This window comes from Scleropages formosus, chromosome 6 (genome assembly GCF_900964775.1).
Source record: "Scleropages formosus chromosome 6, fSclFor1.1, whole genome shotgun sequence".
NCBI classification, from domain to species: domain Eukaryota; kingdom Metazoa; phylum Chordata; class Actinopteri; order Osteoglossiformes; family Osteoglossidae; genus Scleropages; species Scleropages formosus.
The window spans coordinates 4,377,478-4,402,400 of record NC_041811.1 but is presented as its reverse complement, the minus strand read 5'-3'; the positions used below and the strand labels follow the sequence as shown (position 1 = coordinate 4,402,400).

The following is a 24,923-nucleotide window of genomic DNA, read 5'->3' as shown; positions in this document are numbered from 1 at the left end:
TAGTGCATTGATCTGAGAATCAATGGTATAACAGCGGGTTTTTTCTGGGGTTTGAATCGCCAACCTGTCAGTCAATACTACTCTACTACTTGGTCCAACACAACAGCCCATAACTGAGTGCTCACGTCGTTGCCCTCAGTCTCGAAGATGTCGAACTGCAGTGTGATTCGGTACTGCGGGGGTGCTACCAGCTGCCACACGCAGTTCTTGTTTGGTGGGTACTCCCGCGGCCAGCCGGGGCTGGTGATGGAGCCATTGAGCTTGGTCAAGAAACCACCACAGGCAGCTGCTGGGGTGACAAGATGGTGTCAGTACCGGTGATTGTTGAATCTGGCCTCCAGATATTTGTGGATGTGGAAAGAATGTTGCACATTCAAGGCATTTTGACTGGTTAAGATCTGTCTATTATCTCCATCTACCATGTGCAGCAAAGATGCCTTTCTTACCTGTATGTAACACATTGCAGATATACAGTAGTAGCAGTAAAAACCAGAAACCTTCACATAACTTGGAAGAAAATTTACTCTACAGAGTTGGTGAGGTATAAAGAGTGGAAGCAGAAGCAGTGGAAGAAATAATAAACAGATCAGTCTATGATCATTAGATTGTGATCTCAATCTAATGACTACATTAAATGGCAACTTTGATATGGTCCTTGAAGACCTTCTAAGAACCCAGTCCAGCTGGGAGCAATAAATGGCTGTGCCTTTCAACCTAAGAAAGATCAGTCTCCCAAAGACTCTTAACCAACCTGTCCATTATTCAGAGCCCTCCCTGCTATGGGTGGACTAGACAGACCACCAGCCCAGAAATGTTTTTGTTTTGTTTCTATTTATAAAACCATTGCAACACACAAGCTTTCACTGCATTTTCAGTTCCTGGGTAATTTTGAAATGCATTCTGTTAAGCTTCCATCAGGTATTATGGTGTAGTTTCAGGTGAGAAAAGCCTTCACTCAAGATCACGGATTCCCCAGAAGGAGGATATCAGCACTAAGGCAGACACTCACCCTCACAGCTGAGTTTGTCTGGAGCTAGCTCGAATCCTGGGTCACAGGCACAGCGGTAGCTGCCCAGTGTGTTGATGCAGCGCTGTTCGCATCGGCCATTGTCCGGCTTCGAACATTCGTCCATTTCTGCAGGTTTTCAACCACAAAATAATAACAAAGCTGCTGGAGATCCAACCTCTACCCTAAACTACCATCATCCAACCCAAACCCTGTCCTAATCTACCAATGGGTGGTGCGAGCTTCCAATCCAAACTTTATCCTAAGATTCCATTAGGTGGTCCCATCATCCAACTACAGCTCACCCAATCTGAGACTACCTTTGAAGAAGTGTGCAGCGAAGCCGGCCTTGTTGACGGAGCCATCTGACACAAACTTCATCCACAGCTGGTTGGAGCTGGTCTTGATGTCATCAGGCTTGTCGTAGCCGCAGAAGCGGCCCAGCAGGGGGCTGCTGTCAGAGTTGCCATCACGCACTTCCAGGTAGTCATAACCACAGCTATCATGCCTCTCAATCTGTGGTGGGGGCAAGGGAAGAGCTCCTAATGCTAAATGTCATTCACAGGCTTAACCATGTTGTCATGTCCACACCCGCATCGCAATCAACAGCACCTCATGCCGATCAAGCACCTGATGACAAACAGAGCACTTTGCTTAAAAAGACCCTCCTCAGCTTGTTCACATTTGCAGAATCTCTTCAAGACAACCGTCCTCCTTTGCACCTATGTCATCGTCGTCGTCGTCGTCCCTGGCTCCTGCTGTTCCTTCCCTGGCTTCTGACCATTTGTCTCGCCCCCTGACTCCATCTATGGCTCTTCGCTCCCACTCTGACCGCCGATCAATTGATTCGTCACCCGTACTCAACAATGAGAACTCGCCTGATCCCTCAGTTCCAGATAAACGATCCTGCACTTGGGTCCAGCCTTCCTTGCGTCCTCTGTTCAGCGTGACACATTAGGATATAAATCATTTTTATAAAGCCACCCAGGATGCTGCACAAACAACAAACAACCCACCCATCCTCCTCATCTCTCATCCTAGCAGCCAGTCAGATGTTTACAGACTTCTGATTTACACAATGTGATTTGCTGTGTGGAAAAGTAATGCATTGATTTGCAATACTTAGGAGTTCAGCTCTGATGTAAAGTTTCCATGAAGCTCTGAGAAAGGGGCCCATGTGCCTTTATGCAACATTGGTTGTGGTTATGATTATATATCAGTCTAAGAACTTGTTCCATAGCACATCATCTAACACAGGTAACTAAAATGGAACCCATAGAACTGCTGTGGGAGTGCAGCTGTTCTAGAATGGGACATTCCTCTCTCGGGACAAATTGAAATGTCATATAAAAAGTAAGACCAGGAGGATCCTCAGCAGTGACTAGATATCCCACCTGAATTCCTATTTGCTAGTCCAGAATTGGCCATTCCGCACTAGTTTGCCTGGCTACACAAACCACTTATGACATAACTGATGAAATACAAAATCTTGCTAAAGTGATTCATCTCCTTAGTGTAATGTTGACAAATGTATTAAATTATCTACATACATTTTTTCCAAGGTGGCTTAAATATGATTGGTCCATCAAGCTACTTACACTGATTTAGTAATTCATAGAGCACGGTAACTTTGAAAAATTACCGTTAATCAAAGAAGCTTTCTCAGCAGGTGCAAGGATTCAAACCCAGGTTCTTTTATTGTAAGGCATTATGATACTGTTAAATATGATACTATTATGATAGTAATAAATATTGTAGGGTCCCCCCATGGAGCTACTGGAGACAGGATTCTAGGAAAGTGCTTTTTATTGAATGCATACATGTCCTTTCAATAGCAATCATGACAAAGACACCACAGACAGTACAAGGAAGTCTGCTGAAAACTTGAGAGTTCCCCTAGGTCACTCTGGCCCCCCTTCTCCACACAATGCTTAGGGGGTCACCCCCATGAACTCCCGAGAGTTCATCCATGACAGACTAGGCATCAGCAATATAATAGCCAATCAGAAAGGAACACAGCAGTATGTACAGGAATAGACACTAAAAACAACTACACACACACACACACACATACACACACACTGTCTGGACCCGCTTGTCCCAGTTGGGGTCGCAGGGAGCCGGAGCCTAACCCGGCAATACAGAGCGTAAGGCTGGAGGGGGAGGGGGACACACCCAGGAGAGGACGCCAGTCTGTCGCAAGGCACCCCAAGCAGGACTTGAACCCTAGGCCCACCAGAGAGCAGAGCAGGACCCAGTCCAACCCACTGCACCACTGCGCCCCCCTCTAACAACAACTATTTACATTAATCCACATCAGCCCTCCTCATCCATTAAAATATTAATTAGGTGACTAATTTCACACCTTTAGTACTTCAGACCAAAAATGGAAACAAAAAAAAAACCTCTCCATGATCTGCATCTTAAGATAAATCCCTTAATCTGAACTAACTCCCATACTCATAAAGATGTATTAAAATGAATCAAGAACTAGGTGTGGCTAAGTAAACTTCATTGAGACTTCAATGCTCCCACTGGTGTGTGGGTAGTCTCTTGTAGTCTGATGACTGTTTCTTCATGGAGATACTTCAGGTTTTTTTCTTTAAACTTGTTATGTCTCTTAAGTCACCTGAGAGCATCGTACTTTGCTTCTCGACGGTTGTGAGCAAACAAGCCATTTTATTTTTAGAGATACTATTAAACGAATTTTGCTCATTATTTTGTTTGGTTTACCAATCAAAATTTGTGGATGCCTAGAGAACTTCCTGACAAATCGCCATCAGTGTTGATACTGTTTGTGTTTTTTTATACACTGTAGGTGTACAGAAGGTAGTGCTTGATGGGGATGACAAGATGCCTACATGGCTCACAGGAGGCATTTATAAAGTCATCCCTAGTGACCTCTGAAGCATAGTGATGGCCTGTTTATTACAATGATGGTTTCTCTGAGCTCCTCACCTCAAAGGACTGAAAGGTCAGGCCCACATGGAAGCCTTGTGTCACAGTCACTTTCCATATGCAATTCTTGCTGGGTCTGTAGTCATCAGGGTAGTTGGGGGATTGGATCTGTCCACTGTCCCGACTCATGTCACCACCGCAGATTGCTGTGAACAGCAGTGAGGGCGTTAAACTAGTCAGCACGTAAATTCACGTGTCAGTCCTGCAACACCCTGCTTGAGAACAGAAAGTCAGAGAAAAGCAACCACAAGACCTCACAGGGGTTGTTTTGCTTCTCCCTCAGGCCGCAAGCTGTGTATAATTAAAGTGTCACAGGGTCCCTGCAGGACATTTCTCAACTCCCACACAGGTTGGTGGCCACGAGTGTCATGCAGCCCATTTTGGGACGTTACCTTCATAGGACGCTGAGAAGCCCCTGCCTACCCAGTTGCTACTGCTGCGGAATTCAATCCACAGCCTGCTGTCCATCGAGATGATCGGTTCAGGCAGCTTGTCCCCACAGAAACGCCCTGAGAATCACACCATGCATTATATTACACTACACTTGTGATTTACCAGCACCTCCAATGACTTTAAAGATGACCTACTTCAACTCAACAATTTAAATAATTGGAGCCATTTTATTAAAGCCTTTTCCTCTCACAAGGCACTAATGAGTGCTGGAATATTCAATACTATAATTACTGTAAGATTTGTTTGTATTAAAGAAATTGCTGTGTTTTTTCATATTATTAAATGGTTTTATGCCATATGCAGTTTCTTAAATTTTGTTTTGCATGTGAGATTAGCATACAGGCAAACTAAGGCCTAATGAACCCAATGCTGTTGAAGACATCATGAAATATCAGTTAATGATCCAGTATTTTTGAAAGTATTTTAACTAAATAGTAACTAACTTGGCCTGGCTTAAAATACTACGATATATGGTGCAATTTTATTGTTAGTAATATTTAATTTCTGTGAAAAAGTAACCTCCAAATCTTCAATCATTTGTCTGGCTGGAAATTCCATATGTGATGAATTCTCAAAAGACCAGAAAATTATATTACTGTTATAGTTATTGATCAGCGAATCACCATGTTCATCATCAGCGAAAACAGTGAATTTGAACACTTTTATCAAAATTAAGCTATTAAAAGCAAATCATACATTTTGTTATAATGTAATTTCCCCAAAAGTAAAACTAATATCCTACTAAATGGCTACATAGATCTGATATGAAAACCTTTTTGCAGTAAAATATGATTAAATCGGAAGTTACTGTGACACGTTTGCTTAACTCAAGAACAAGCTGCCTTCCTCTCATCCTTGAACAAATAGGATGTCAGTGAATTTACTACAAGCAGAAATAGTTCTTTAATTTAAACCTCTAAATTTAGTGTCATTAGTGGCAGCTGGTTACATCCTTTTAATAAAGACTATCACTTTAATAAGTGTAAGCAGCAATACACTGGTGTATGAACTAAGCCAGTGTAAAGCAGTGGTGTGAAGACGAGGACAAGAAGACATTCTTTCCAGGTAAGGTGATGGTCGACCACCGATGAGTCCCATGTGAGGCACCTTTAAGAGCTGCCTTCCGCCAGTAGCCGTCCCTGATCTCCACATGATCGTACCAGCACAGGTGACTTCGATACAGATCCATGGAGGTGAAGTTTAAAATGATCTGGGGACAAAAATTTTGGAAGTTAAAAGCTAAAAAGCTCAGAACTCTTTTTTGCCAGTGTATTGAATATTGGAATTGGTTGTCGTTCGGAGCAAAACATTAGACACAGTATAAAAATGGTGAAGGACAAGACAAGAACAATATAAAAAAGAGAACAGGACAAAAAATAACAAGACAATAAAAATACACGAAACAATCAGCATATGCAAGTAATGAATAAACAACAACCAGATTGCAAACAAAAGCAGTGGTGCAAATAATATACTCTACTGGAAATGACTGCAGTGTGCCAAGAGAAGTGCAACTGAGAAGACAGGTAAGATTTAGAATACAACCTGAAATAATTGAACTTTGCCAGTGACACATTACTTAAGGCATTTATGTTAGGCCACTATTTAACTTTCATCACTCATATTAATTTCCAACATACATGATTTCTTCCCTTCACATGACAATCAGAAAGAAGAGTGTGAGTTAATACACATCCAATATACATGCTTGTTTCAGAAGATCACATCCTTCCTAATTCGTGAAAACAGCTATCTCTTGGACTTTACTCAGCATTTGAAAGAACTTTATATGTAGTAGGAATTTCCAGCATGCACTGGGCCCCTTGAACTGACCTTCTCTCCAGGCGTTACAGATATCCTCCAAATGCAGTGCATGTAGGCTGGATACCCATTGGGAAAGCCTGGGGACGAGAAGTTCCCGCTACTATCCTGCAGACTGCCACCACACCCTGTCCACACAGAGGACACACCCAAATGGAAGCATCTCATTCATTTACAGAATGATGGCAGGAACATACACAGCACAGTCAGTAAAACAAATTCAGTACAGTCCAGCACATATTCAGTACAGTCTGTGTCACGTATCAATGGAAACACCCACCAAAGGACTGAGTACCATTAAACCCAACAATTTACAAACATTCTGGTTTCTCAAGGCAACATTATATTATATTAATTTATTTAGATGACTTTTCTCCAAAGTGAGTTACAGTATTAAGCTATTTACACTGATTTACCCATTTGTACTGCAGGGTCATTTTTATGTATTAATTCAGAGCTATGTACCTTGATTAATGGTGCTGGAGCAGGAGGATGGATGGATTCAAATGATGGTTCTTTGATTGCAAGTCATTCCAATATATAATATACCCAAACAGACACAGAAACTGCTTTCTCCAAGGGGGGTTGCGGTGAGCCAGAGCCTAACCGGGCAACACAGGGCACAAGGCTGGAGGGGGAGGAGACAAACGAAGGATGGGCTTTGGCTGGGTCCTGCTCTCTGGGGGGTCTGGGATTCAAGTCCTGCTTGAGGTGTCTTGTGACGAACTGGTGTCCCGTCCTGGGCGTGTCCCCTTCCCCTCCAGCCTTGCACCCAATGTTGCCAGGTTAGGCTCTGGTTCGCCGTGACCCCACTTAGGACGAACGGCTTCAGACAACGTGTGTGCATGTGTCTCCACTCTGCCCCCCATCCCACCTATCCATCCATTCTGCTATCTCTGCTTGTCCTCTATACTGCTGACTTTGACTTCCTCCCTGAGTTGCCATGGTAATGCCAGTGTACCCCCAACCATTAATAAAATGAAAGACTGCACAAATTGGCCGGAATGATGGTTCCTGCAAGAGAAAGCTCTTACTTGAACAGCGGTAGAGCTTGCGTGCCTGGGCAATATCCCCTATACTGAGCCGGGTCCTCTGGCCAATGGATGGACGGACTCCATTGACATCGTAGCGTGGCAGGATGGTGTCCAGGAAGACACCCCTGCGTGTAAAGGAGAAACACACACACACACACAGACACAATCATGTTAGTATTATTTGGCTATTTATTGGACTCTTATCTGGTTGTACATCCATTTGTAAAATAGGCTCATCCATGACCCGTTTGAGTCCAGCAGAGTGCCAAACTGCTCCTGAGAAAGATCAACCCAGCCTGAATGGTGTGTTTCAGTAGGAAAGACCTCACTTTTCCTTAGCTAGGGACATGTTTGAACAACGTGGCAGGTTCAGCCAAAAGTCTTCCCTTGGCTTTTCACTGTGTTTCAGGTTTAAATATTAACACAAAAGGTACAGCAAAGGGTGAATGTAGAACAAAACTGGGTCACAACAACATAAAGACAGTTAGTGTATGGAGAAAATGCAAATATACTGATAATACAAAACAAGGTGAAAATATACAAAAAGGGTGACCAAATATTTCAAAAACTTCAGAATTATGATGCAGGCTGAATGTTAAATTTTCTGCTGGAAGAAAGTAGGACACTTCAGTAAACCACATATTTGAATAGAGAGTTTCTCGTGCACACCTTGTTATTAAAATAAACCTCCTTGCCAAAAATGTAAGATAATCAACCCACGTTCCATAACTTCAGATACACATGGTAGGTTGTAGTTTGATGAGTATAAAGACAGGCAAAAAATTAATGACTTGAATAAACAGTGACCCAGTGGGCTTGTATCTTGTTACATCCCCAGAATGAACATGTCCCAGTGGAGACCTAAAGTTAAATGACAGCTAAGGTGTCCCTGGAAACACCTTATGAAGGCTCACAGGAGCTAAAACATGTAAAATCTTAGAAATGTTTATTTAAATACAATTAAGAAGAGATCATACATATTTCTGCAGTTTCTGGTTCTCACTGTGGGCCTGAGTCTCCACCAGGGAGTCACAGTGCCATCAGACTGAATCGCATTGAGAGGGGCCATGTGCATTCATGCCCCTTTTCGGAAAACAGCTGGCACTGGTGTGCAACAAACACATGGGTTGAAAGTTCTGCGGTCCTCGCAACATGCTGCAAACAACTGCACAGTCCTCAGCTGAGCTGAGCGCCCAGAAAAACAATAGCAACAGCGAAGAGCCACATCAGCAAAAACTTCTCTCTCTCTTTCTCTGTCCCTCCCTGCCTCTGTTTTCTTTGTTTGTTTTGTTTTGTTCCATTCCTTTTCATGCACAGAGAAGGCCCATCCTCCTGACACTCTGGTTGACACTAAACTACCTCGGACTCTCCCCTTTTCCCCTACCCCGTTCCCATGGTAACACACCCACAGCCTGAGCAGAGGGTTGCACAGGAGCCAGCCCACTCCGTGGAGACAAGCACTGGGGGGGAAAGATGCGCAACGAGGTGCCTCCAGCTGGTATCTGGACACACAAAGAACGCACTGCTGGCCCCTTATTTGCTTTGGTCGAATGCCACAAAAACAAAGGTCCCCCAAGCCGTCGAGAAGGAAACAAAAAAAAAAAAAAAGAGCCGGGTGCCACGCTCAGGACAAAACAAAACGAGGGGCTGCCGTGAAATCTTTCAAACAACTGCAGCAGCTCAGAGCTGGCTTCCCACGGTGCTTTACAGTGGGAGAGGGCCATCAGGGGGCAACAGTGATCTCTGAGAGGACGTCTGTTTCTGGACCTTCCCACAGGCAACCCCAGGGGAAGCTTCACATGTACTATTATTATAATAATAATAATAATAATAACAACAATAATAATAATAACAACCTGGGCTCAAATCCCACTGTGCTACCCTTGATCAAGGTACTCTCCCTGAACTGAGACAGTCAAAATTATGCCAGTGTAAAATGGGTAAACGATTGTAAATAGCTTAATATTGTGAGTACCACTGGAAAAAATTGATATATACCTAATTATTATATTATCTTACACCTTTCTCCAAAGCAATTTAGAATGACTTTGCCATTTATACAGTAGGTTGATTTTTACCACATCAGTTCAGGGTAAGTATCTTGATGAAGGATATTACAGCAGGAGGTGGTATTCAACTCAAGTCCTTTTAGGTGACAGCGCTAAGTAATAAAGCACCTGCTGCCATTTTATTTCCAATCATGGGATGACATTGAAAACTCTGGTATTTTCTATTATTTCTACTGCTGCTGTACTTAGACTGTCCTTGTTTCCTCTGATTCATGTCTACCATTCAGTCACTGGATTCAGCCAGCTGTTTCCTTAATAATGATGATGTCATGACCTGTTACGTTAAATACGCCGATTGCATGATTGCAGTATGCAAAATAAATTGGTTTAGTAAGTTTCCTCTGTTTGACAGAGGTGCTCTTTCTTATTATGAATAGATAAAATAGCATCTGTATAGTTTGTCACATTGCTGTTTTCTAAGACAGTCACTTAAATTTTGGATTAGCTCCAGAAGCCCGTAATTTTAATTTTTTTCCTTCCATACTGGTTTTAAGTTACTACAACTGACAGAACTTGACAAGCTTTGATCCAAGATGACAAGGATTATCCAGTTTTTTTCAACACGCTCTCAGAAAGGAACTAAAAGAGAGCCTGCCAAGAAAAGATTAACAAACAATTTTTTAAAAAAATTAAGCACCTATATAAAAACCTGAGCCTGTGGACAGCTACAGCCTGGACCCGTGTGGCAGAGGCATTCCTCCCCCATGGGGTTACCACTCCAACACAAACAGAGGTGGTTTTGGGAGGGACCTCACAGAGCATCCCACGTAATTACAGCATGGAGGCCATGGCAGGATTGCTTTAGGGATGCAGCCACATGTCTCTACTTAAAAACATTGACCGTTTTCATGGTGCATGTAACTTCCTGAGTACAACCGAGGACTGGTTCCCCATGCGTGGCTCACTCCTGTCCCAAGGCCCTTGGTATTTGATCTACTACCAGATGCATCCAGCTTTATCCCACCAAAAAATGTGCAGCCAGGCAGTTATGAAAGTTCTCAGACCCATTATTGCCACACCTCTCCGTAAAACAGATGGCTACAAAAAGAACAAAGAAATGACAGCATGAGCACAAACACAATCAAATAAATACTGATTGTGAATTAAGTTTAGAGCTTTGTTTTCAGATGTTTATGTTATTCAGACATGACTTTTACAACAGGAGTCACAATGGCCTGTGATGCGTGAGTCCAAATAATAAGAATATTTATTCAGGAGCACCTAAAATCATGTTCTACATTTCTGATGGTACCTCAGAGCCTTTCTGATGAATCTCCATATCTGTGCAGTTGTGTTTCCAGATCTGCAAATATTCTATGTCAGTAATTGAATTATTATTAACTGACACCTTGTCAAAGGTGACTTAATGTTGTAGGCTTATATAACTTATTAAAAAATAATTTATACAAACTTCACCATGCAGTGACAGCAGGGATTCAAACCCATGACCTTCTGATTGCACAAAAATGGCTCTAACCACCACATTACCCGTTAATTTATTCACCTGTACATTTCATCTGTGTATCCTTTTTCCAGAGTGCAGCCAGACTAGGAGTTCCACACAGAGTTTCTCTGGGAGTCTCAGAATTCCAGAACAACAGATATTCATCCTTATCAACTCGTTCAGCAGAAACACAGCAGCGGTTCTTTTCTTCTCATGATGCAGCATGTGCAGAATCAATTTAGACAACAGTAGAGTAGTGCTACTGAGGGACATGAGCGCTCACTCACTCTATTCATGCACACCCTCCATTAATGATTCTGGGGTCAAAGTGGCATACTAAGCATCTCCAAGTTTTATCATGCTTCATGTATCATGCTCAATGTGTGAGGGTAGACCTCATTATTTAATTTACATTTATTCATTTTGCTGATGCTTTTCTCCAAAGCAACTTACAATGCTACTTATAATTATTTATCCATTTATACAGCTGGGTAACTTTTTACAGGAGCAATCCAGGGTAAGTACCTTGCTCAACAGTACTACAGCTGAAGGTTGAATTCATATCAGCAACCTTTGGGTCAAAAGGCAACAGCTCCATCCACTACTCTATCAGTTACCCTATTTAAGGCAGGGACTTGTGGTGCAGAGGAAAATGCTGATGCATCACAGCAACTGGGCAGTGAGTTGGGACACAGGTTTGAATCCTACTCAGTCTGTGCAAAGTTTCCATGTTGTCCTCATGTTTGTGTGGGTTTCTTCCCCATAGTCCAAATATGTGTGAAAGAAGGCAATGGTAAACCACTTCCTTACCAGAGAAGCCATATGACTGCCCCCCATGACTTGAATTGATTCAGTGAAATAACTATTAAAAAGTGGAGCTCTGTGTGGAACAGGACCTTCGGGAGGGGGAGAAAAAAACCTGAACTTCAAAAATCTCTACAAAGCTTTGTAAAAGTATTTTGAAACATTGCAATATGGCTGCTCCTATTTCAACAGCTGTGGCAGATTTCCCATCCAACCCACATCATGTGTATGGCCATTATGCAAATGGCCGAACAGATAATGACTGCTTAAGCTGCTTTCTCATTTGACAGAATGTGGATGTGTGTCAACAACATGGACGAGGACATGGCGATTAATGCAAGCTGGTAAACTGAAACCATGCTGGCTTTGGCATCCATTCCCTCTGTACAACAGGTACAATTCAGTGCAAAGCAGCACATGTATGTCAGAATACAGACAAATGCAAACAAATGCAAAAGTATGACAAAAAACTACAGTTAAAACCCTTTGATCATTCAGGGAAGGGCCACAGACCTGGAGAAAGTGTTCCTGGCATAATGCATGATGCTGTCAAAGTCGTATGTCTCCCCCAGCGAGTCCACCTCACCTGGTTCCATCTTGAGGAAGTTGTACTCCTGCCCTGCAGAAAGGCCTTAGGGTTAGGATGAGGTTTAGGGGTTAGAAGAACAGGCGGGGGAGATGCAGAGAGCAACAGGGCACAGTGCCACAGGTGACACCCTACCCTTACAAGATTACACCATGTAGGTTTTATCACTGCCACCCTTGAGTCCTTTACAGTCAGAGCCAAGCCAAGCATTCTAGTGTGCAACCATGGAACAGAATGCAGGATATTAAAATTATGTTACTGTAATGGCAAAAAGTGAGATAAGAGCACAAACAGGAACTGAGGTGGGACTACAAGCAGAAAGCGATGCCACAAGGCAGGCTACCTGGCTGGATGTGGTCCCTGACGATAATGACGTGCTCATCCCTGTCTGGCCGCGTGTGTTCATGCCAGAAGCCGATCACGTGACCCAGCTCGTGAACCACAATGCCAAACTTGTCGCAATTCTTCCCAATAGAAATGGCCTGCGGGCCCCCTCCTCTTCGGCCCACATACGAGCAACACCTACAGGAGCACACATGGGTGTTACAAGGCTCGGAAAAGCTCTGTATCTCCTTTTTGACTAACAATGATTGATAGTCAACTGAGAGGAAAAATACTGCTTAAATAAAAAGGTCAGAAAAATTGAGAGGCAAAACTAAGGAGACAGTATTTCTCTTTGATTTGGTTTAACACAGTGACCTGACATGTTTTGTGTTTTGATGAGACAGATAAAGAAATGGAAAGGTATTTGTATTTTCTTAACTGGAACTAGAATGTTGGTCCATGGTTAAACGGAGTCAGCTGGAGTCCATCAGCTGGGATCATTATCTTTGCACCTCTCAGTCCACAGGTATTGAGAGGTATTCAACAATGAATAACAAAGGCAGAAACTGCTTTTAGGACATGTGGGAGCTGCAGGTGGAGAAGGGGCTGTGCGCACCAGCATACATCATAGCCGAGATTTAGCAGCACTGAGAGCGGCAGGTGGGCTCTTCCTCCCCACTGTGTAATGTAGCACGAGGGAATTTGGAAGAGCTAAAATGTTCATGCAGCCCTGACATTCCTATGATTCACCACAAATGCAAAGAACTCCTTCTTTATGATTGATCTTAGTCCTTATTCACATTTCTTTCTTTTTAGAAGGTCATTCTGGACAACATCAGTTGGAAAAGAACAATGGAGGAAAACCAATCAGGTGTGGGATGTTGCAGAGTTACTGAGAGGTAACTGTGACTTGGGTTAAGCCGAGCTGCAGACACTTGCAATTTATGCCAAAACTACCCAAACATGGGCTTTCACATACACACACACACAAACACTAACACACACTCCTGCTATTTCGGCAAAACCCACCCGCATGGTCGGTATGTGAAGACAATGTAACTCTCCTCTGTGGTCCTCTCGATAAAGGTCACGCACGTGTGTTTCTCCCAGTGACGCATGGCCTGACGAAATATCGCCCTCTGGCTCCCTGGAGGAGAACAGACAATCGTTTTTGCTGTCTCAAAATCGTGTCCTGGAGAGTACCAGTCCTCTGCACTCTAGTAGAATGGCCTAAAGACTAATGAAGCAAATGTAGCTGTAAAATATAGATTTGACTGTTCAGGCTGTAGCTGGCATGTGAAATGCTGCCAGTATTTATAGCAAAATGTTTTACATCCAAGTTTCAGAATTGGTCCTGCTGTTTTACCTTTGGGGGAGTTACTGAATATCTATTGCTCCACTTAAGGTATTCCATTGTGCAAAACATGCAAAAGCTTCTTGTACCAAATGATAAATTCTTTGTTGTGCAATGTGACTTCCAACAACAAGTTTCACAAAGGACATGGGGTACTTTGGTTTTACATGGAGAGAGAACAAGGTTTCATATTTGCTTTTGTGGTGCCTGTTGTTCCTGCATTTTAGAGACTGTGTTCAAACTAGTGGCAGGATGTTTATGGATCAGCCACTTCCTGCACCCAGAACCCCACACCCCTCCACCCCCCTGCAGGAAACACTATTGGATCAAAGGCACCTTGGCTTTTGTGGATGGCAGGGGTCAGTACAACACTGGACTTGACTGAAACTGGGATGAAAACTGGGGCAAAAGAATAGGATGAAGAGATAACTTATTGGTTTTCTGGAGTCATGTTTTTGCAATCCATCACTTCTAAATTTCATAAAATACTGCACAAAGCACTCATTAAGGCCTACACAAAGTTGTCAAAGAGAAAATAGGATTTTATTTTCACTAACTAATGTAAGCAAAACAACTGCCCAACTATCTATATGCTGCAAAGGATAGACTTCCAAATTATACATAAATTATACACAGCCTGGAAAGTGAAATATTAATAGATCAGTAAATCGGAGCATGTTTTTACCGATATGGTTTGAATACATATTGGGAATAACTAATTATGTGATAATTGTTGCTTGCTATGATCTGCATATTGCTTGCAAGAGTCAAGGAGCATGGGACCAAAGACAGAGTCTCGCAGCTTCCCTTTGGTTACTAAGCATGTGTAAAAGAGGTTTGTAATGATCCCTTAGAATCGATGAGAAGCTTTATATTTTGTCTTAATCAGCTGTCACTTGTTTCTCATGTTAATATATTGATTAGGTCATGCTTCTTCCAGTGGAGAAACATAGGCAAATTAAGGCGATTTCTATGTAAGCAAGATGCTGAGAAACTGGTTCATGCTTTTGCTTCAAGAAGGCTGGGCTATTGTAATGCTTTATTATCAGGCTGTCCATACCAGGCTGCATCCAGGCTACAACTGGTACAAAATGCAGCTGCCAGAATTATTACTAGAACTAGGCAGTACAACCATATAACACCAGTACTGAAATCTCTGCATTGGCTCCCGGTTACACTTAAAAGTTGATTTTAAAATCCTACTTCTGACATATAAGGCAGTACATGGCATTGCTCTGGCTTACCTTTGTGAGATTATTAATTCTTATGTCCCGGGAAAACATCTTTGTTCATTAATAAAGATTAATAAATGCATTGATAATGGGGTATGCCAGTCTGTAGTCAACAGTTTTGTTTGTTTCTCTGTCAGATGAATTTTTTTTTCTTGCCCTTTTCCCTTTGTTCAGCGCTCTGTGTTGCAGTGTGAGAAGAGCACGCTATAAAAATAAATTGAATTGAAATTGAATTAATGATTTCATTGAGTTGAAAGGGGATCATGCTGAATATGTTACTCATGACATGTAACAGAGTTTTCCAGGTTACCTTAAAGTACCTGTAATCAATAAGCACCTTTTAACATAGAGCACCTAAACTGTGGAACAGTCTACTAGTTACTGTGAGAAATGCCCCATCTATCTCAGTCTTTAAATGCAGGCTAAAGACTTACATGTTCACTTGGGCATATCACTAAGAAATGTCATTTCACTTGGCTGTGTTTCTCTGTTTCTGTTTTCCCCCTCTGTATTAAACTGTAATTTCTTTAAATTATAAATTACTAACAATTTCTTCTTGTTGAGCATTGTTTCCCTACAAAAAGACCTGAGGAGTCCAGCCGGCCGGCCATTGCTCCAGCACCCCATGCTGACTGGAGCTGATGACCAACCATGATGGATGAGACGTACCTTGGTGAACTGGGAAATCAAGTCAACAAACAGCAACAATGCTATTATTACCTGTAAACTGACTTAGAAGTCTTGTTCAATCTAGTATGTCCAGGAGAGGTGGGCAGCCACTGGCATTTTGACCCCTAGAGGTTTTCTTCTACCTTGACTTTCATTTCGGAGTTTTTTGGTTTCTTTCCTCCATGGCCAGTAGGCATACTTATTGCATTAATAAATGCATTGATAATGTGCTATGCCAGTCTGTAGTCAACAGTTTTGTTTGTTTCTTTGTCAGATGTATTTGTTTCTTGCCTTTTTCCCTTTGTTCAGCGCTCTGTGTTGCAGCGTGAGAAGAGTGCTTTATAAAAATAAACTGAACTGAAATTGAATTGAATTAATGATTTTATTCAGTTGAAAGGGGATCATGCTGGATATGTTACTTAAGACATGTAACAGGGTCAATTTTCAATTGAGGAATTATTAACCTTTATTTAGTCAATACTTTTGTCCTGTGAGCCTACAGTGCTGGGTTTTTACACTAAGCTGATCACAATGGTTGACCAATTTATACAGAGCAGCTGGTAGCGTTAGTGTACAGAATTACTGTCTTTGAGTCTGAAAGTTGCTGGTTAAAATTCTACGTACTACTGTGCTTACCCTAAAGTGCATTTTCTCCAAAGAGTGATTTACCCATGAGTAAATCACTGTACATAGCCTAGCACTGTAAGTTGCTTTGGAGAAAAGTGTCACAAATATACAACTGAGCAATTCTTTCTCTATCAGTTCAGTGTAAGAACCTTGATGAAGGATACTACAAGAGCAGAGTTTCAACCCAGGTCTTCTGATTGCAACGAGTTTTTAACCACTGCGCTATCTACTTCCATTACCGCTTGCTTTTTCCCCAAACGTCACAAAAATCATGTGAAATGATGGCTGAAACAGGCTTTCTGTGGTACTGGTGTGCACAAGAAGAAAGCCTTGAAACTCACCACTGAAGTTTCCACTAATGACGTACGGAATGACTCCTTCTGGCCATACCCTCTCAGGCCTAGCAGTAGCTGCCCTCTTCCTGCGGAGCGAGGCATGTTTTGCGCCCTCCATCGTACTTTGAGGGGTCTTACTGTTCGTAGACTCTGTTGCCACAGTCGTAGCCTGAGATTCGCCTGTGTCAGTGAGGTTGATGACCTTAACCGCCTGGTCTGCCACATTCACGATCATGCGCACCTTGAGGAGACGCAGGTCCTCCTCATCCAAGGCAATGTCCCCCAGAAAGGCAGCTGTGAGCAACACAGGAATGCATGGTTACACTGACAGTCAGACATGGTGAGAGACACAAACTGAGTAACAACAACAGACCAGAGACAAGTGGAGTCCATGGAGAAACTAATCATCTATAGCAAAGCAGTAGTGAGTAGAGCACCGTAGTGTAGTGCTTGGAGCCGTCGCCTTGCAGACAAAAGCACCCCAATTTGGCTCCCATCTCCTGCAGTACTTTTTATTAAGGTACTTTTCCTGAACTGAAACAGAAAAATTGACTAGCTGTGCAACAGGGAAAATCTGTGTAAATAGCTTAGTGTAAACAGAAAATATTGTAATAAGTTACTTTGGAAAACACACACTGGCTGAAGCCACTTGCCCTGAGCGGGGCTGCGGCGAACCGGAGCCTAGTCCAACAACGCAGGGTGCAAGGGGACACACTCAGGACGGGACATCAGTCCATGGGAAGGCACCCCAAGCAGGACTCGAGCCCTAGCCCCACCAGAGGGCAGAACCCGGCCAAGCCTGCTATGCCACCGTGCCCCCCATTTTGGAAAACACTATCTGATAAATAACAGTTAATAGATGACTCACTTCACATTCTAAAATGTCATGTCCTTTGTCAAATTTCTTTCTATTGTTTGGTGAGAGATGTGCAGCAATTGACCACTTAACAGAACAAATTAGATGCAAGCAAATTGCCAAACACAAAAGGAATTATCTGTCTGATTAACTTATTCTCCCAGACTTGTGGATATTTAATTCATCCAGAAACTAATTCATATTCCACTACCAATTTGTACAGAAAATGGAGATTTAACTGAAGTATAATACCCTTTGTCTTTTTATGAAGTCTAGTACATCCTCAGTAGCAGATTACCTTCACAGAAGAGTCACAGCAGACAACATTCAAGAAGCATGAAATTAATGAAGGCCAAGTGCTCAGTAAGATCCCAATCAAAGCTTGCTGATTAACAAATTGGGGTTGGGAAACTGCAGCAGCAGTGGTCACCCAGGGGCCGACATGATAGGAGAACCGTTTTAACGGTCACGCTACATGCTGAACCAGTGGGTGACCTATTATGAGCCAATACAAAGACATAAAATGTAAAGGTAAAAAGTCTTGGAGCCTCACTAATATACATGGCAGTGATGACTATGAAGGGCTGCGGCTTTGAAATACGCACAATAGTCTTAAATAAAAATGACGCAATGCAGTTCAGAGGTTTTCTGGAGACTAGCTGGTAGGAGGATTGCAGACTTACCCTCCCACCGTTCCTCCATCCCCAAAATGTATGTAAAGACCCTGACATCTCCTGGTTACATTTATGTTTATTCATTTAGCTACATTTACATTATTCATTTTGCAGACCATTTCCCCCAAAGCGACATGCAACTCAAGTAAGTGAATGTACATTTCAGCAACTGGCAGGTACACATTCATGCAAACACATGAATTATGAAGTACAGTAAACTTATTCCAATACTGTTGTTTTTGCCAGCATACATTACAAACAGCTATATATGGGACTGATGGGGAGATTTTTTAAACAGATAATGTAGTGAAAGTTAATAAAGCAGATAGGAGGTAAGGAGAGAAGTGGGTCTGAAAGAGATGGAGTCTCCCTGATATACATAACAGTGATTACTCTTGAGACTCTTCTTGAATGTTGAGAGGAATTCAGCAGTAATGAGGGACAGAGGGAGCTCATTATGCCAAAAAGGAGCCAGAACAGAGAACCTTCAGGCTCTTGATCTTGATTCTCTTGTGCTGCATAGCTGACACTTGTCTCCAAAGCAGCTTATAATATTAAGCTATTTACAATGATTTACCCATTTATGCAATGGCTAAGTTTTAATGTATCAATTCAAAGGTAGAAAGATACTATAGCAGTAGGTGGAATTCAAAACTGAGTCATTTAAGTCCAAAAGCAGTGGCTCCATTACCACCATGCTATCTCATTGCCCCCATGCCTCCTTCTCATACACACTGACACTTTCACACAGTGTGGTCATAGGAACACTCACAACACAAACGCACACACAGACACAGGCTGAAACCACTTGTCCTAAGTGGGGTCATGGCAAACCAGAGCCTAACCCAGCAACACAGGGTGGAAGGCTGGAGGAGGGAGAGGGGACATACCCAGGACAGGATGCCAGTCCATCACAAGGCACCCCAAGCAGGACTCAAACCCCAGACCTGCCAGAGAGCAGGACCTAGACAAACCCACCACACCACTGCACCCCCCTAACACTCACACACACACACACACACACACACACACACACACACACACATTGACTAAAACCTCTTCTCCCAAGTGGGGTCACAGCAAGCCAGATCCTAACCTGGCAACACAGGGTGCAAGGCTGGAGGGAGAGGGGACACACCCAGGACGGGACACCAGTCCATCACAAGGCACTCCAAGCAGGACTTGAACCCCAGACCCACCAGAGAACCGCCAACAGGTTAAACCTGTTGGGTCACCGCACCCCCTTGCCACTCACAAACACACACACACTTTCTGAACTGCTTGTCCCATACGGGGTCGCGGGGAACCGGAGCCTACCCGGCAACACGGGGTGTAAGGCCGGAGGAGGAGGGGACACACCCAGGACGGGACGCCAGTCCATCGCAAGGCACCCCAAGCAGGACTTGAACCCCAGACCCACTGGAGAGCAGGACCCGGTCCAATCCACTGCACCACCACGCCCCCTTCCCACTCACAAACACTTACATATATTTAAAGGTTGCATTATATTTATTGAGGTAGCTGATGCTTTTCTCTAAAGTGACTTACAGTGTTAAGCTGCTTACAATTATTTACCCATTTATAGAGCTTGGTAATTTACTGGAACAATTCAGGGTATCTTGCTCAAAAGTACTACAGCTGGAGGTGGGATTTAAACACATACACACAGTTAGAGAACAATATTTTTGAGGAAAAAAAAAAAGTATAAAAAGTACTTTTTTGAAGCTGTAGCCAAGGTGGAAAGTGCCGCGACACAGATTTCCAGAGAAGGGGAGGTCCCACTCACCAAGGAGCTATCAGAGTGCAGCAGACGGTGCAGCTGACACATTAAAGTGACACTTGCTGAGGCAGGAGGTGATAACAGGGCTTTTTTTAATCTGAAAAGGCTACTGACCCCTGTCTGTACAGACACAGGTCTCTGCAGGGGTCCTGAGGCACAGATTGGTAGAATGCAGAGACTGTCAATTGGTTTTCAACAAGAAGTGGCAATTCAGCTGCCTTGTCCAGATTTCCCCTAGCAAGTGTTTTACAGTCAGTGTGGCAACAATAATATCATCTTAAGTATTTGTGTCTATAAAGTACCAAGAGCATTAAACCTAGTCAGACAGGTCAAATACTGGACAGAAGGGCACAAACCCTGAATTTTTCCAGCAAAAACTGGCAAGTATAAATGGAAAAATAATTGTAAATAGTTTGACACTGTAGATCATTCTGGAGAAGAGAATAGTATAATAACTGACAGTAAATGTAAATGAAAAATAAATAAATGGTCAGTGCAAACAAAATCATTATCTGTCACTTTTTTCCAAAAAATTTAGTGTGAACTTTGTACACAAGTTTACCATTATTTACATATTAATGGAGCTGTTGAATATTTTCTGAATCAGGTCAAGATATTATCTTGATCAAGGGTATTGCATTAGGAGTGGAGATTTAAATCCAGGTATTTGCAAGATGACGATTAACCAGTTCACCACCTGGTACCACATACAAGTTTACATGTATACAAGTAGTTAATGGGGCAGGGACAGATGGATGAGAAGTTCATAGGACCACCATAGTTGTCAGTTATCTGGGAATTAACGAGGGGGTGGGGTAGGGCAGGGGGCACTGTTTGAGCCCATCTGGTTCACGGTGGTGACTGTGGCTTTCATGGTCAACCGTTGCCCCTGAGTGTGAGTGCATTGTCTGAGTAGATTAACACTGTGGGAGGACTAGGCGGAGTGCTGCAGGCAGCTGTAAGGCTGACTCCAGGGGTGGGGCAGTGGTCTTACACCTAGAGAAGAACAGAGACACAAAGCTTTCCTACACTGCAGGGGAGGCATCTACGGAGGGGCCTAATGCGGCAATTGTCAATCCTGAATACTTTAGTAGACTTGTGAGGCATAGTATGTAGCTTCCTCAGAAGACCCAACATGGATTTTATTGCTCATTAACGAACACTTTTCTCTAAGGCAATGTTAGTTTGTCCACCAATCTACTTATAGTGATTTACCCATTTGTACAACAGGATAATGTTCACTGCATCAATTCAGAGTAAGTACCTTGATCAAGTATACTACTGCATGAGTGGAAATTGAAATCATGTGCTGCAGCTGTAAGACAGAAGCTTTAACCACTATTCTACCAGTTGCCACAATGCAAAAACACTCAAAATATTGGTTAAAGCATTTAAAGTTAAGTCTGCATTTTCAGGGTCTACACTACTTGTCACATAGAGTGTCATGCTTATTATATCACCAAATGGAAACAACTTTTGTCAAAATTCTTAACGGTTATTGTTCTAATTTTGGAAAGATTGGAGGTTGTTACAAGCCCGTTTATTTGATGCCCCTTCAGAAAGCTCTTGAATCAACCAGCAATCCACTGTAAAAAAAAAAAAAAAAAATCACCCCAACATCTCACTAACATCATAGGTCACTTCATCATCCCTCCAAAGTCATAGATTGCAATTCATTGTCATTCCATCTTCCCACCAGCACCATAGGTCACAACACCATACATCCAATGGCAAAGGTCATCCCAGCATCCAAACATCCCACCAACATCACCAGTATCCGCACTTCCTGTAATCCATCATTCATCACGTACTGCCACAGGCATGTTTTTAGATGGTTACAAAGAGTATGGTCTTCCTCTGAGGTGGCACTGGTCAGCAAGGGGTGCAGGTGTGCAACTTTACAACCACAACCAGTGGCACCAGCAGCAGACATGCATGCTGAGCCAGGGCTTCATTTTCTACAGCTTTCTGGTCGTCCTGGCTACACAGCATGGTTTGATCCAAATTAATTCCTCTCTCACGTAGTATAAATAATCCCCTCAACCCCCTCCCAGAAATCTTTTCAGCCACTTTGGGAGGTCAAAGTAGAGGACACACTGGTGATGAGATCAGCAACAGAGGTTATGAAGGCAGTAGCAGAGGTGATGAGGAGACGGGCAAACACAGTCTTCTGCTGGAGGGAATTGTCCATGCAGACAATAAGAAACCAGCAACTCAACAATGATATTAGCTGAAGATTAAGATAGATGTTTTTCCAAATACCTATGATGCATTGCACTAGAACTTCAAACTTTTCTTCTACAGCAAACTTATATTTATTTAGCAGATGCTTTTCTCCAAAATGACTTCCAACAAACTCCATGAAATGTTATCAGCCCATATACCTTATTCACCAAGGTGACTTAGACTGCTAGATACACTACTTACAATGGGTCACTCATCCATACATCAGTGGAGCACGCTCTCTCTATCACTCCCACTCTATGGGTGAACCTGAACAGCATGTCTGTGGACGGAAACCCACGCAGACACGGGAAGAACATACAACTCCACACAAACTGAGCAGGAACCAAACCCATATCCTCTCGCACCACCCAGGTGCTATGAGACAGCAACACTACTTGCTGTGCCATCGTGTTGCCCTTGATGACAGAATTCCTGGATACAGTGGCTCCAGCAGGCTATAACTAATATATCCCTTGATATGATAAATCATGTAAATCATATTTGTAGGAACTGCTTTGAAACAGCTGTGCTGGTGTGCTTATTTTAAATTTCTTTCTTCATACTTCTCTTGTGAATCAGTGGGTTTATGCTTCTGAGATTAGAGATGGTTTTTAATCATTAAATTAAACTAGCTCCCAAGAATAATTATGAAACACACACACACACACACATTGTCTGAAACGGCTTGTCCCAAACGGGGTCACGGCAACGCAGGGTGCAAGGCTGGAGGGGGAGAGGACACACCTCAAGCAGGACCCGAACCCCAGACCCACCAGACAGCGGGACCCAGCCAAGCCCGCCGTACCACCATCCCCCCAAAATCAAATGAAACAGTATGATGATATTTGTTGGACAGCCAAACTCATCCTTGCATTCAGTCATATCTTTGATCGTGATAATAAGCACTTCCTTTCCATATTGCATTGCTCAGCCACATTCTCTGCACACTAGGAGGACATCCACCCACTGAGGCACCGCTCAGCATGCAAAGTGCACAGCAGGGAGGTTCTGACTGACAACTCGCCACCACAAAACATTCTAATCTTTCCCACTTCCAGACAGAAGGTCCACGCAAATCGTTTTATTATCATAACCTCCATGCCATTTTATCTCATTGCTCCCTTGGCCTTTGCACGGTAGCAGCCACAGCCAATCGGATTAGCTAACATCAAATAACAGCCAATCGCATTGCTTCGCTCTTCCCAGGGGGTACAGAAGAGCCCCATGTGCCACATCAGGTCATGAAGGACACCTTATGTGGAGGTTGATTACAGCCTACAGTGTCCACCTATGCAGTGTAGCAGAACTAACACCAGTAACTTTAAAAGGAAGTACCAGCATTCCACCTGCGGCCAGTGATTACAGTAGTGTTGTTATTGTCCTGCTTTTTTGTTAACACTTATGTAGCTCAATACAGTAGATCAATACAGTCCTACCCTGCAGCACATGCAAAGTTAGTAATAAGCCAATTGCTAAGAAACCAGCAATTAAAATTTAAATAAAGGTCAAAGGATTGATTCGGAGCCGTCAAACATGCAAATTTTTCTGCAGGTGAAGGAGAAATATATTTATGGAGTAAACTGGTCAATGGTAAAAATGATTATGTTTACTCAGGCATTGCACCTCGAAATGTAATTCTGCTTGGCTGTGTTTGTTTTTCCCCACCTCTGCACCAATACAAACTGAATTTACTTGTTTAAGTTACTAATTACTAACTATTTCTTCTTGTTGAGCAGTCTCCCTACATAAGACCTGAGGAGGCCAGCCGGCGGTCACAGACGCACCCCTATGCCGACTGAAGATGATGACCAACTGCCATAATGGATGAGACGTACCATGCTAAGCTGGGAATTCAAGCTACCATACAGAAACAATATCATTATTATTTGTAAACTGGTTTAGAATTGTTACTTGATCTAGAATTCCCAGGAGGGGTGAGCAGCAACTGGCTCTTGGATCCCCAGAGGTTTTTTTCTCCCTCGATTTTCAGTTGGGAGTTTTTGTTCCTCTCCTCCGTGGCCAGTAGGCATACTTATAGCTCTATGAAAGCATTATATTATGATAGTCGGTAGTTTAATCTTTTTCTTGCCTTATGCCTGTGTTAAAGTGTTCTGTGTCACTGGGTGAGAAGAGAACTCTGTAAAAATAAACTGAATGGAATTGAACTGAATTATGTCATTTTCAAAAGCAGAGCCTACTCATCAAATGAATGCTGGTAAGCAAAGGTACCAACAAAGGTTGTTACGGTCCTGGGACTAGAATCCCTCTTCTCCATTTGCTTATAAATTGCTTCTTTGAAAAAATGCAACTCCAAATTCCAGTCCCATGTACATATTGACTTAGAACTCTTAAGCTTGGTCTTCCCTGAGAGATAAAATCTACACTTTCTTTTTGAGTCACATTACCATACAGGACAGAGTGTAAATCATATTCCCCATTTTCCACCTGATTTACTGATATTGTAGCAAAAGCTATGAACATATTAAACTCTGCTTTGCAGTGGTGGGTGAGCCACATGAGTGATAAACATTCTCAAGATTTTGTGCAGTGCAATTTTCTATCCGAAATCAACCTGGCCATATTTCTTTGCCCCCCAGGCATGCAAAGACCCCTACTGGGCTTGCTAAAGCTGAACAAATACAACAGAGGACCACATGCTGCCCTGAAATGA

The 24,923-nt window shown here is 42.8% G+C and overlaps 1 protein-coding gene across 1 annotated transcript in view; it reads right to left on the bottom strand.

The window, feature by feature from the left end:
- The window catches only part of LOC108923610 (bone morphogenetic protein 1-like), a 30,652-nt gene that overhangs the window by 2,689 nt on the left and 3,040 nt on the right, over positions 1 to 24,923 (bottom strand). Inside the window, exons 2-13 of the mRNA XM_029252946.1 lie at positions 16,723 to 17,010; positions 13,529 to 13,646; positions 12,519 to 12,697; positions 12,103 to 12,208; positions 7,273 to 7,397; positions 6,251 to 6,366; positions 5,525 to 5,627; positions 4,357 to 4,473; positions 3,965 to 4,110; positions 1,327 to 1,522; positions 1,010 to 1,135; positions 105 to 286 (exon numbers count right to left, since the gene is read on the bottom strand). Of these exons, the coding sequence (XP_029108779.1) occupies positions 105 to 286; positions 1,010 to 1,135; positions 1,327 to 1,522; positions 3,965 to 4,110; positions 4,357 to 4,473; positions 5,525 to 5,627; positions 6,251 to 6,366; positions 7,273 to 7,397; positions 12,103 to 12,208; positions 12,519 to 12,697; positions 13,529 to 13,646; positions 16,723 to 17,010 (1,802 nt within the window). The remainder of the gene's footprint in view (positions 1 to 104; positions 287 to 1,009; positions 1,136 to 1,326; positions 1,523 to 3,964; positions 4,111 to 4,356; positions 4,474 to 5,524; positions 5,628 to 6,250; positions 6,367 to 7,272; positions 7,398 to 12,102; positions 12,209 to 12,518; positions 12,698 to 13,528; positions 13,647 to 16,722; positions 17,011 to 24,923) is intronic.